The following is a 14,454-nucleotide window of genomic DNA, read 5'->3' as shown; positions in this document are numbered from 1 at the left end:
TGTGCTTCTCCTTTTTGAATCAGCTGATAGTAGCAGCCCTAACAAATCCTGAACTGGGAGGTTCTGATTTTCTGAAGGCTTCAAAACTAAGCTCTCTCTGGCCTCCTAACTGGGAGATGAGGGCGGATGGGTTGTGTTGTCCATAGAAGTCTCGGTGCAGGCGAGGCCCTCTCTGGCTCTCTGTGTAGTGGGTATGTATACCGATTTCTAACATGTGTATGACATTCTGTTTTTGTAGTCATGTCAGCTTTCCTTTCTTGCTCTTTTTTTTAATCTTCACTCATTCTAACTTCCTTCTGGGAGTTCAGGTTTAGGGCTTGCTTTTGCAGTACCCATCTTTCCTGCCATGTCAATGTACTCCTCCTCCTTGGTTTAACTGCTTTTCATCAACAGCAGTGACACTACTAGGGGCCCTGAGCTATGTTTATAAGCTTAGTGGGTGTCAGCGGAGGGGATGAATCACAACAGCTAGCATAAACAATCAATCCTCGGAGCACAAACATACTGACAGCCCTTTGGCCAACGCCCAGGGTAGCATGGCAAAGGACCTACATTTCTTTTTTCCTAAGTTGTGGAATAATCAAACGGGTGGAAATTTTCACAAATAACACTGCAGGTATATTTTCTAACATTCTCTTCCCTACTTACTCCCTGTCCATGAGTTGGTTTTAAATTTTATCATTACTAACAAAAAAGTGTGCCTAGAAATCTTAGCTAATTCCTTACCATGGGTCATAGTATATGAAGACAAATTATTATACATGTTAATCCCATATTTTTATAGTCTTTTGCTAGGGCTTATAATTGTAGAGACTTGAATTACTGAATACATCCACATTCATAACACCTTGCCATCAAATCTTCAGGTTACTGGAATCATGAGGGCTGCTAACGGAGCCTCCTCCTCTAGTATCACTGGTAGTATTTGGAAGTCAGAACAGGCATGTATGTCTTCTTGTTAATTCTCTACCACAAAGTTTATAGTATATGGGAGTTTAATGAACAGCAAAATGACATCTGACCAATATTAATAAATGATCCAGGGAAGCTGAAATTCCCTGGGGCTGTCTAGATCTTGGTTTTCTTGGAATGTCTTTTTCATTTTTCATCCTCATTACAGACGTTTTCTTGGCCCTGGTGATGGGCTGTCTGATGAAGAAATTGAAGAAATGTTGCCTTGTTCATCTTCCATGTCTTTGGGGCCATTGCCCTAGTACCTCTGGGATTAGTGCCACTCACAGACTGTTCAGCCTGGTAAGAATGGGCTTAGCTCTGATTAACATTGAAAACGATTGCACATTCCTCCTACTCCTGAGAGAGGGAGGGAGTGGGGCAATGCACTAGCAAAACCAAATCTTTTTTCTTTATTCTTTTATTTTCTCTTCTCTGCTTTTCCTTCCCAGCAAGTCACTTTTGGTCATGCATTAAATCCGTCCTTATAACCTGCCAATCAACTCCATCTTTATAGGATTTCCCTGGGTAGTGTCACAGTTTCGCTACAACAGCCATGGCGAAGCTGGCAGATTGCTAATTATGGTAGGACTCAAAGACAGTTTAGGATAATATGACACTAATGAGGAGAGCCCAAGTCCCCATTTTGTGAATGCTATTATTAAATGTTATTAGTAATGCTATGAAAATCATGTTAGCATAATTTTCAGTAACTGCAGATTGTAAACATAAACAGGGAATGGCAGATGATAGGGAATCAGTCTCTTCAGAGCAGGGATGTAGCTGGAAGCAGCCCCATATCTTACAAGCCAGGGAAGAGAAACCACTGAAGTAATCCATTGCCAAAGGAGGGGATTCATTAACCACACACACACACACACACACACACACACACACACACACGATGCTGTAGAAACATTTTCGATGACGTAGGAAAATGCTTAGATATGATAAGGGGAAGCGGTAGATTATCAGATGTATGTGCAAGTGGCTAAGTTGCGAAAAGATGTTCACTCACTCTTATCAGAGAAACATAACTGTAACTCTGAATATCTTTCCCTTTTATTCAGCCTATTGGAGGAGCAGAAGTCTAAGGGCAAAACAATAAGGTCTGTTGACCTACAGTCTGGTGGGACTGTAAATTAGCACAATCCTACAATGGAGGTTAAATATCAAAAATTGAAAGGGTATGTTCTACTTTGGAGATTTTATGCTGCATACATCCCTGCATGAACTGTGGAAAAGCTCTCTGAGGCAGCACACTGTAGTAGCACATTCAAAGGCCACCTATAGTGACTGATCCAATGACAGTGCATACTTGATAAATGGAATACTGAAAATAGAATAGAGAAGCTATGAACTGATACAGAAAAATCTGAGACATCCAATTAAGTTAAAAAATAGAATGCACAGCAGTGTGCATGCTAAACTATATTTCCTGTTACAAAGAAGGAAGCTTTCCTATTTACACTGGCTTAAATATGTGGACAGAAGATTTAAAAGGAAACTATGGATAATATATATTTGGAGATTAAATTGAAGACTAGAATGATATTCATAAAAATGTTAGTGACTGATGGGAATACAAGTGATTAAAGAAGTCATAGCAGGAGAATCAAGATGGCAGAATAGAGTAAGGACTATTTAAACAGACTGAGAAACATTAGCCAGTGTGACGCTGAGAGGTCATACTACAGGAAACAGGAGAGGACAGGACGACAGCAGAGGGGCACCTGGAGACAGACAGACATGGGAAAGCAGCAGACACAATGGTGTGGTGTTGCATTGACTGATATCCCAGCAGCATTCAGCAAACAGTGATCTGAACTCCACCAGCAACAAGGTGGGAAGGGACTTTCACGGGGAGCTCTGGAGGTGAACCCAGACAAAGAACTGTTCATCCTGCTGGTCTGTTTGATTTGACCAGGAGCAGAGAGTGCGGCAGGTCCTATATGGGCAGTGAAGAAACATGGTGGATTTCACAGCCCAGTCTGCACCCCAGAGCTGAATTGGGTGCCATTTTGTGTAGGGAGACAAAGGTTATGGGAGAGGACTGTGCATGCACTGAGCTGGGAGTGAACTCATTTCAGGCTCAGTGAATTGCAACAATGTGGCATCCTACAGGTTCCACCCAAGATAGGTCCAGGTAGCCCTCAGACCTCACCGCCAGCAGATCAAGAACTCTAGTAATTGCACATCAGTCTCCATTTTCTACAGTGTGGCAAAAGCTTTAAGACTGCAGGGATAACAGTGAGCTGCACATGTGCTGAGCTGGGAGTGAATGCACTGAGTTTCATGTATTGCACTGGCCCCACAGGGAAAATAATACTGACTTTGGCATCGTACGGGGTCAAAGTAAGTCCATGTGGCACCCAGACCTAATGGGCAACAAGTTCCAGCAAGATTGGCACCACCAACAAACTAGCTATACAGGACACCTGGTATCTCCCTAATCCTGGAACTGCTCTAACAGGAAGTGGGAGAAAGGTTGTACAGACAACGGTGCAGTCTTAGCACAGGATCACAGGAAGTGGAGACTGGTGAGCCAGGAGCTGGGGCTACAGAGACCATGGTGGATATCTAACGTAAGAACCCAGACCTGGAAATTGCTAAAGGGAGTGCACAAGTGACTGCAAACAAAAAGCTGTGTATCAACTGCAACAAGTAAAATCAAATTGCAGACCTGTGGGTGACACAACTTAGAAACCTGCTCCAAGGAAAAGAATCTGCTAAGCAGAAGTACAATGACCAAGAGCAAAAGAAGAGACAAAGGCACAATGAATATTACTGAAGACTCCCCTGTGAAGGAACAAAACCCTTTGCTAACTTCAGAGTTCACTGAGGAAGACATTGAGAAAACGGGGGATACAGAATTCAAAACACTTGTTATAAAGCTTCTTATCAACAATGAGAAGCTCGTAAAGCAGGCATTCAAGGAATTTAAGGAATATATTACACAGGAAATGAATCAAATGAAAGCTGATATCAGAAATGAAGGATACCGTGGTGCAAATCAGAAATACAGTGGAGAGTCTCCAAAATAGAATAAAGGAGGCAAAAGCAAGAATCTCAAAATTAGAAGCTATTTCTTGTCACCAAGAGGAAATGAACAAAAAGCAGGAAGCAGAGCTGGATCAGGCCAAAAAAAGTATTCGAGAATTGAAAGGCACTATTAAAAGGTCAAACGTAAGAGTTATGGGAGTCCCAGAAGGTACAGAAAGAGAAGCTGGGTTTGCAAATGTATTTAATGAAATAATAAAGGAAAATTTCCCTAATTGAGAGAAAGAATTGGGAAACAACATCCAGGAGGGGCACAGAACTCCTAACAGGGTTGACCAAAAGCAGTCTTCACCAAGACACATGATCATCAAGCTCTCTTCAATTGAACATGAGGAAAAGATCCTTAAATGTGCACGTGAAAAAAATGAATTGACATATAAAGGGATGCCAATTAAACTCATGGGAGATCTCTCACAGGAAACTCTACAGGCCAGAAGAGAATGGAGTGACATATTCCAGATTCTAAAAGCAAATGATTGTTGGCCCAGGATAATGTACCCAGCAAAGCTTTCCTTTGTCTTTGAAAATGAAATAAAATTCTTCCACAATCAAGAAAAAATATGCTCCTTTCAAACCTGCCCTACAAATGATACTTCAAGAAGTTCTCTTGACAGAGAAGAGGAATAGCACCCACCAAAACCAAAGGCAAATGTGAAGAACATGCCAGTAAAATAAAAACAGAAGACTAAATCAATGAACAATCCATTGCTAAAATGACAGGACCAAATTACCACCCATTCATATTAACCCTGAATGTAAATTGATTATCAATTAACCGTTATAGATTAGCAGATGGGATTAAAAAACCCAAAACCCATCTATTTGTTGCCTACAGGAGACATATCTCACCAACAAAGATCATTTTGGTGTTTTCTTTTTTTTTTTAGTTTCATCTCTTCAAAGCACTTTCTTCTAATTAAATTCTTCAATGACTCAGACCTACAGTAGCATCATTTTCTTCAAGAAGGCTCTTGATTTTTACATTTCTTCAGCAACACATTAGTCATTTAGTAGCATGTTATTTAACTTCATGGAATTTTTAATTTCTTTTTTCTTTCTGATGTTGGTTTTGTTTTATGGCTTTTCATTTAAGCAGATGTACAGTAACTGTGTTAATGGAAATTATCATATCCAGATGTAAAGATACAACATAGTATGCATCTCTACTTCCAAAGATGGACTCCCAATGTTGTTAACTGTGTCTTGACAATAGGATGGTGTACTCTTTGCCATTGCCCATGCCAATACCACTTTCTCAGCAGTGCCCCCATGTGTTCCTTTTGATCATACAGCATCTGCTTGGCAGGAGGATGACCATGGCCTTCATGTCTTTGTTTGTATTTATAATTTTATTATCTGTTTATGTATTCCTAAAGTATAATTTCATTTGTCCTAGACCTTTTTTTTTTATAAAGCCATCCATGCTGCAAGCAGCTGCCTTTTGTTCATTTAATTAGCAACATAATATTCAACATTACACATTGAGACCACAGTTTTTATCCGTTCTATTGATGATGGGCACGGCACAGGCATCTGTGACTTGCTATATGAAAAACAGTACTGCTCTGAGCATACATTAGATGTATTTGGGTGTGTTTGCATGTATGCATGGATTTTTCCAGGATAATTACCTCTGGGTAAAATTTTAGATTTACAAGGTCTACACAACTGCTTTTTCTTCTTAGATAATTTTAAGATATTTTCAAATACAATTTTTCTCAACTTATACATCTAGTAACAGACTAAAGTTATCACTACTCCAAACTTGCATCAAAAGTTTCAGACATTGGGGCCGGCACAGTGTATGGTTAATTCTATACCTTTGTGTGCTGGCATTCCATATGGGAATGGTTTGTCATGTCCCAGCTGCTCCATTATTTCTGGTCCAGCTCTCTGCTTATGGCCTGGGAAAGCAGCAGAGGATGGCCCAGTTCCTTGGGCTCCTGACCTAATGGGAGACCTGGAAGAAGCTCCAGGCTCCTGATTTTGAATTGGCTCAGTTCTTGCTCTTGTGGCCATTTGGGGGTTGAACTCAGGGATGGAAGATCTCTTTCTCCGTGTCTCCTTCTCTCTGTAAGCCTGCCTTTCAAAATAAGTAAATAAATCTTTAAAAAATATCAGACACTTAGTTTTATCAAACTTCTTGGCATTTGCTCCCATGACAAGAGTGCAACAAGTTCTCATTATGGCTTTAATTTGCATCTGATATTAGCGCACTGCAAAGCTTTATTCAATGCTGTTTTATCAACAGCCTTCATAATGTGTTGGGACATATTTTAAAGGAATTTAAATTTCACAGTTTCTAAACTAAGTACTTAATTGTATTTCCTTCTTGTAGAACTAATGATTGTCGTTTTCACAGTATGCTATATCTGGAATTTGAAACCAGATGGAAATATTTTCTGGAGGCAGTGTAACAATTACGATAGGAACACGGGTTCTTGAGTTAGATGAGGGATCAACTCCCAGCTCCATCACTCTGCAGTTGAATCCTAATGGTCAAATGACTTAAGGCCTTAAGCTCAACAGTATATTCCATATGGAAGTCTGAGAAAAAAATTAAAACCCATGGGAAATACTTGGCCCAGTGCCCTGCCTGCAGTAGGGACCTGGTGAAGACTGGTGTCACCCATCGATCTGGGTTCACTGGCAGAAGACTAACAGCACACAAAGTGGTGAGCAAAGGTGTAGGCCCAATTTGTTTGATGGAGACTGCGCACCTGCTAATTATTTAAAAAAATGTTTTTTTTGCAGAAACCTTAACTTGCTGGCATGCCTTTTTGTTGTGTGGTGAACCTTCAAGCTGGGGCACTCATTGTCTAAACTCTTTTAAAAATTTATTTATTTTTATTTTATTTGAAAAGCAGAGGAGACTATGGGGGAGATCTTCCATCTGCTGGTCTACTCCACAAGTAAAGCAGGACTAGGCCAGGCCAGGTCAGGTCAACTGGGAATCCAGAATTCACTCGGAGTTTCCCACGTGGGTGATAGGGACTCAAGTTCTTGAGCCATCACCTGTTGCCTTTCCATGGTGTGCCTTAGAAGGAAGCTAGCACTCACAGCAGAGGAGCCAGATCTCAAACTCAGGAACTCTGACAAGGGATGCAGGTGGTCCAAGCAGTGATTGCACAACTCTGCCAAACACCCACCCTGAAAGATTTCTGAATTCAGTTATTTTTGTAAAACGCCCTAATACTATTGTGTCAACCATACTACATGCTATGAATAGACCCTATAAAATGTTTGTAAATCAGACTCACTTTTAGGCTAAAATAATGAAATAAATGATGATGACAAACTTAACCACACATCTGATATCAGAAACTTTAAGTTCCTAAAGCAAGACATAAAGAACCCAATATATTGTGTTGAATCTCCAAATGATTTTATGGTCATTATTAAGCACAGAACACAACAATGTTCAGCATGACTCTAGGACTAAATCACAGAAAAAGCAAACTCATCTCCAAGATAAACTTGTAAAAACTTGTAAAAGAATTGTGACTGTGAGGGGTTCTTCGAAAGGTTATGGAAAGCATAATGAAAATACTAAGTGCAGTTTGGTTCAAAAATATTTTAGAATTCATGCATACTTTTCTCATCACACACATTTCCCATGAAGTTGTTGAAGACCTCTCATATTTAAAACAAAAATTGAGGATGGAGTGATATTTGGGTTAAGATGCCCACATGCCATGCTGGTGGAGTGCTCGGGTTTGGTTCCCAGTTCCGGTTCCTAACTCCTGCTAATGTTGCCATGTTGTACAAGGTGGGTCAGATCTCGGCAAGATCATGAGACCTGAGAACAGAGTCACAGCACAGGGAGTCCACACAAGTTTCTGATAATTGACACGTCAAGCTTTAATTCAGAATTTTTATTGCTTTGTCTTTTTGAGTAAACCTTTGACTTGAACAAATTCACGGATCCTGGACAGTTTGTAATAGTGTGCTCTTCCTCCTGCCGAGATCTTGCTCCGGCTTGTAACTTCATTTAAAAGAACAATTTTCAATGTCTCCTTCTGGGCTGAGCATTAATCCCCCCGCTGCCTGATCAATGAAATCCCACTGTCGGTGTCTGGAAGGCGGAGTCGGAGCTTTGTGCACCACTCTCTGTAAGCTGTACTGCCCTGCTCCATGGAAGGCATGCAGCAGGATGATTTTGTGTGCAACAGGCTCCCAAGCCTTCAAATCTTGGAGGCGTGACAGGTACAGCATCTCATGCTGACATTTAGTAAATTTATAGGCTTCATAATTGTGTTGCTATCTAATGTATTTGGTTCATACCTTTTGTCTGGCATTTAATAGCTTACCAGGTGAGAATGCATTAGCTCATTTGATCATCACAACAATTGTGTATGCAAGACAGTATGTTAACATTTTCCATTTTAACAACAAAGAGAGGCTACGATTCTTGCCCAGGGTTCTAAGGCTAGTGGCAATTTTGTAATTAACCCCTCTCCCCATCCTCTGATTTTAACACCAGTGTTCCTTTATATAACTCACATTAATAAAGCCAAGATTGGAGAATTACAGAAAGCTTTCAAAGGACTCATATTACCATGCACTAGGAGTCCAGAACACTAATGGTAATATGCATATCACTCTTGCTCACTTGAGCAGAACAAAACAAATAAGCCACTTCAGTGTTGCCTGTAGGATAAGTCCACAGAGAAAACTACCAAGATACTTTGAAAATCCCTGCATATGATCATCCAGGCCTCTGGGAGCCACAGATCTGTCTGAAAGAAATTTATGATCTGTAATATCTCAGAGTACCGGCCCTGCTTCCCCATGTATCTCATATGTATATGCCTGACTTTAGTCTTCCCCTGAGGAAAATCCTGGGAAATACATTCAAGTTCAAGTATCTTACTTGGGAGAAGAATGTAGGGATTCAGGAACAGAGGGCTGGTGGACAGTAGAGGATGTGTTATGGAGCCAGCTGCTGTAACACAAATGAGGCTAAACCCCATGGGGTAACCCTGGACATAGTGCAAAACACCAACCTTGGAGCTCCCTGGCCACTGTCTATTCACTGAGTCCCAACAGCAATGGTTGAGAGCTGTGGAAATGGGGATAACAACCACCCTTCTGCTTTTTCCGTGCTATGCAGGAATGCAATTCTGCAACTTGGGGGAAAAATTCCCAAAGAAATGCAGATACTCACAGGAGGCATGTCCCATAAAAAACCTGAAGTATTTGGCGGGGCTTGCAAAGGATCTGTTAACACCACATCTCTGGGTTTTTCTATGCTCTTTTAAAGCTTATAATAGTATTTGGGATAGTGCAGTCCTCCCACAGCCAAGGACCTATCCACACAACATCAGAAAACACTACAGGTACACAGTAAATCTTTAACACCAAAATAATGTGAAAACAAAGAGGCCCCATGGGAGCCAGGTGGACTCACACTTTCTCGTAGATCTTGTCGGGATGCTCTGGCCACTCGATCATGCACACAACTCTGCTGGGCATGGTCTCCGTGGTGGAGTAGTAGCCCTGGGGGAAGGCCAGCAGGAGGGCCAGGACCCAGATGACGCAGATAACCACTTTGGTGGCGGTGGCTGACAGCCGTGGCTGGAGGGGATGGATGATGGCCATGTACCTGCAATGGAGAAGAAAGGATTTAGGCATGGTTCAATCCCGACACATCTGTCTCAGCAGTTCTGTGTTTTCACTGCCAGTACACAATCCCCATTCCTGATGAGGCTTACAACCACTTCCCAGTCCCTTTCCACATGCTGGTCTGCAGCTTTATGGCTTGTGACAAGTAATGCTGAAAATCCCTAAGAAAAGTCAGCAAGAGCCTTTAATCTTTCAGAACCTGCCTGGCAACACTCCAGGGAGATAATCTCACATGGAAATGCTAGTGCTGGGAACATGCTGGTCATGAACAGATCAGAGGCTTAAGGGGAAATTAGAAAGATCAGGAAAACTGTGTAAGGGTACTTCACACAAAGACTGTCTTGGAGACCCAGCATTGTGGCATAGAGGTTGAAGCTGCTGCCTGTGGTGCTGGCATCCAATTTGGGTACCAGTTTGAGTCTTGGATGCTTCATTTTGGGTCCAATTCCAAGCTAATGGCCTGGAAGCAGCACTGGAAGATGGGCTTAGTGTTTGGGCACCTGCACCCACATGGGAGACCCGAATCAAGCCCTTGGCTCCTTGTATCAGCCTGGCCCAGCACTGGTCATTGAGGCCAACTGGGTAGTGAACCAGAGAATGGAAGGTCTCTCCATTTCCCTCTCTATACGTAATTTTGACTTTAAGATAAATAAATGCATCTTAAAACAAAAAGGACTTCCTGTTTTAGATCTTAGTGGTCATAGAAACAGCAGGTGCTTGCTTATGTGGGGCGTGTTGAAAGGTGAGCTGCCCCACATTGGTCTGTACAGTTTGAAGGGAAGTGAATCTGTAGGTGGAAGGAAGCAGTGGTGTGAAGCCAGCAAAACCCGTTAGTTCCTGGGGAGATCTTCACCTGCTCCTGGAGCATCTAGCAGGCCGTGGCTGTGGCCAACTCAGAGATGCTTTGTCTGGATAGGGCGGACATGTCAGAGCACATGGAATTTTGTTGGAGGGGAAGCATGCAGATTAGAGCTCCAGGCCATGTCCGGTATCTGGGCTAAACAGTGTCATCTGAAAGGGCGTGTCCACATGTAGAAAACTGTGCACAGTCTCTGAGATGCCACAGAGCCTAGAGGAATGATATACTGGCCAATCAGTGTTTCCTAACAGACATAAGCACATCCATTCTTCCTCTTCCACTTTAAAAGGCATCTCCCTATGTGTACTTTTCTTGCTATGTTTATAAATCCATCTTTTAAAATCCACATTTTTTTTAAAGAGTAGGAACAATGCTTTGTACAGTTGTGGGGGTTTAAAGACATTCAGACAAAACCTCCGAATTGCATGCTTGACTCTCCGACAGGCAGACGTTTTTGGCTTTCATGGGACAAAATGCTTTTGGAGACTTCAGAAACACACAAAGAGCAGCACAGCCTTCTGCTGGCATCACAGAACTCCACAGAACTCTTTTTACTATTACCTTTGGATTCCTAGGATTTCTGGGCCAGATTTGGGATGTGGGGTTACAAGCGAAGCGTTTTCATTCAGCAAGCACTCAAGCAATTTTCAGCAGGCACTCACTGCAAGCAGAGTCCAGTGCCCCTGGCACCCTGCGATGCTCTAATTTATCCAGGGAGAAAAGTCATGTCAATAAACAACCAGAAAACCCGAAGAGAAGAGGAGTAACCTCACAGGGGAATCTGATAAATTCCTCAGAGCCTGCAGGAGCTGTGCAGGTTAGCAAGTTTCAGAATGACAGGTGGTCTACTGGAGAAACTTGTGCTGGGTGGATCTGGGCCTGGAGGGATGGGGGTGGGGAAAGCAAGAAGGGACAAACCAGAACATTCTGTTCCATGGGCAGGAGGCCTTGGGAGCCTTCTCTCTTTTCTGAGTTATGAGCTCTAATTTCCTGTCCAGAAAAATTCATAGTGCAGTGCCTGAACAGGGCTCTTTGGAACTCCTTTTGTTGTTCTAAACTTAAGAACACTTTTCTCTGAATTTTCTTATTAGAGACCTAGGACTTCCTTCTCTGGTCTGCAAGAGCAATGCCACTGAAGGTGTTCGGTGTGTAGACACTGGATATGAGATCAGAAATCATGATAGTTCCCAGGAAGGAATCTTCCAGAGAATTTTCTTGCTGTTTTGTTAGGCAAGTGTGTAGGTGATCTGAAAGCCAGAAGCGAGTAGAATTAGGAAGAGACTTGCCCAGGACAGCATAGTGGAGCTGGTAGAAATCTATACATCTTTGGTTAAGTGTTCCTGATAAAGTTGGTGGCTGCAAAATCCATCAATCAAATGCCATATGAAGGACCTCAAAAAGGCAAAGACCCCTCTCAAGGTGCTGCCAATCAAGTATTATCTGTCTTCTCTAAGTTCCCCAAATGGCCACAGCTACCGCCAAGGGAGGATCACTTCCTGGATTCTGATGGCCCTTCCATCCTTCCATCCCTGGACACGTGCATTGAGGAGAACCTGAGCAGTTTTGATTCCCCTTCCAGCTCCGTGGCCTTCCTGCCACCTAACAGCAATGGAGCCCTGGACAGGCAGGGGGAGAATGTGGTAATTACATTCCTCTCTTTTAATATTATCTCAATGCAAGATTTTAATTTTTTTCTAACTCAGGATAAATATTCAGTCTTAAATAAGTGAATCCCAACATCCATCCCCATGCCCAAATTGGTGATACACCATACAGAATCTAATGTGACTGAGCTTAAAGGAGAATTAAATCAGCAAATTGGCACTGGATCTCCAAGTGGATGGCAGAGAGTCATATTTTATCTTTACTGCAGAAACTGCCATTTGGGAGCCCAGTTAACTCTGCTATTCCTTGAATGGAGGAGCTGCTTTAGTGACAGATGAACATATCATCCACATAAAGCCAGAGAGAATAAAAAAGATTAGCTTTTAAAAATATATGCATGTTCATTTGTTCAAACAGCTCCATTTATAAGTCTTCCTTCTTTTCTTCCTTATTTCTCTCCTTGCCCCCTGTCATTTCACCTCCATAACTTATGTAACAGGCTTTTTTCCTCTTCACCCAGAAGTTAGTACTATTTGAATAATGTACACAGATGGATGGATAGTTTCTTCCCTATTCCCTGTTACTGGATTGAATCCCGTTAACATGCATTTATATATTTATCTGAAACCACCCTGAAGAATTTGTGCTCATTTGGTTATAATGCTGAGCAAGTGCTGCAGGCCTAGGAAAACACACTGAATAAATATTTATCGACCGCACTGGGCTCCCGGGACTCTAGGAACAGGCAGTGAATCCTTGTCCTAGTTGATGCATTCATCACCAGGCTGTCAGAAACCTGCAAGGGCCAGAGCCCGAGTGGGATGTGTGGTTCCAGTCCTAGGGAGTGTTCTGGGCCAGGATGTGTTAGGAGCCCTAGGTGATTCTCAGAGATAAAAGAATTCTAAATTTTCTTTTGAACTCAGGAGAGGAGCTTTCTCTGGTCCTTACTTAGTTCCAGCTTTGGCTCCCCATCCTCTCTTGCACTGACCATCAGGGTCACTCAGGAGCCCCAAAATTAGCTCAGATAGACAGAGACTAATACAGAAGTTTTGCACAGACAGAAAGAAGTCAGTTGGCCTATAATTGTTCAGCCTGTATCTTACTTGTCAGGCTCCCGATTTAACTTTTCCTAGACCTCACTAGATGGGATAGAGTTCAGTTATTCCTCACTTGCTAAGTTATTGGGAATTTCTCTGCTCACCTGCCTAGGACTCTTCTGCTCTTCAGTTGTTAATATATGGCTTCTTAGAGTTATAAAACTGTTTTGATTACCCTAAAATGCATGAAGTTCTGTAAAATCTTGCTTGAATACTATAAACTGCTAAGTTTAAATTAAAAAAAAAAGGTTGACCAACCAGTTTTGGAAAAGACAGACAGTAAATATTTTATGCATTTTAGCGCATATTATTTCTGAAATCATTACTTCACTTTGCAGGGTGAAAACAGCCATCAGTAATGAGATTATTTGTCAAAAAGACTTTATTTAGACAAACAGAAGGCGGGCTGGATCTGGTCCTCAATCTCGGCTTGCTGTCCTCAGACCTGGTTCATGTGCTGTGGGGAGCAGGAGGAATAAGCTGTGGGAGCACACGGTGTCATCTTCAGAGACACACAGTTTCCCACAGACTGCAGAGTGGAAGCGGCTCCGTGGAAGGAGCAACCTTCCAGCCCATGCGTACAAACACCTGATCTCCCAGCTGAGTACAATGACCCTGTAGCCTTGACCTGGGCCTGGCCACCTCCCTGCCAGTAATTCTGGCCTCACAACTGGGTGACAGGCCACACTCTCATGGCCGCAAATGTCTCTAACCTTGTGGTCATGTTTCATTTTACTCCTCTGTTTATCTAACTGTTCTCTCTTCATCCTCCACACTCTCACATCTAGTAAATGCTCAATGAATGTTTAACTGACTACATAAACATATATAAATATCTTGGCCCATGGCAGGAAAATGGATGAAAACAAATGCACAGGACAAAGGCATACACGTCATACCTTTCTACCTGAGCACATGGGAGGCTATTACATGTAAGTAATTATTATCCAAGGTGTTTTCTGTCATACAGTCATCCAATACCATCCTGCAGGAGTAACTTTATCAGATCCTGGTCTCTTGAAAGCTCCCTAGATCTTGCCATTAAACCCAGAAATTCCCTGCAAGTATTTGTTGACTAATTTCTGTATTGATTATATGTTAGCTACTGTGTAGGAATCAGTTTTTCTTTGAAGTCTCATTTCTGACTCTTGAACATGTTTTCCATCCCTGCCCCTCTAATCTCACCTCACTCCATCTCAGGGAGCACTTTTTTTTTTTTTAACATGAGCCACTAGAAAATCCATCAGTTGGATTTTC

General features: G+C 42.1%; 1 protein-coding gene across 1 annotated transcript in view; it reads right to left on the bottom strand.

Moving 5' to 3' along the window:
- TACR1 (tachykinin receptor 1) overlaps positions 1-14,454 on the bottom strand; it is a 160,372-nt gene that overhangs the window by 74,419 nt on the left and 71,499 nt on the right. The window contains exon 2 of the mRNA XM_004590706.2: positions 9,422-9,616. Within this exon, the coding sequence (XP_004590763.1) occupies positions 9,422-9,616 (195 nt within the window). The remainder of the gene's footprint in view (positions 1-9,421; positions 9,617-14,454) is intronic.

Source organism: Ochotona princeps, chromosome 8 (genome assembly GCF_030435755.1).
Source record: "Ochotona princeps isolate mOchPri1 chromosome 8, mOchPri1.hap1, whole genome shotgun sequence".
Taxonomy (NCBI): domain Eukaryota; kingdom Metazoa; phylum Chordata; class Mammalia; order Lagomorpha; family Ochotonidae; genus Ochotona; species Ochotona princeps.
The sequence above is the reverse complement of the archived record's forward strand: the minus strand, read 5'-3'. Positions and strand labels throughout refer to the sequence as shown.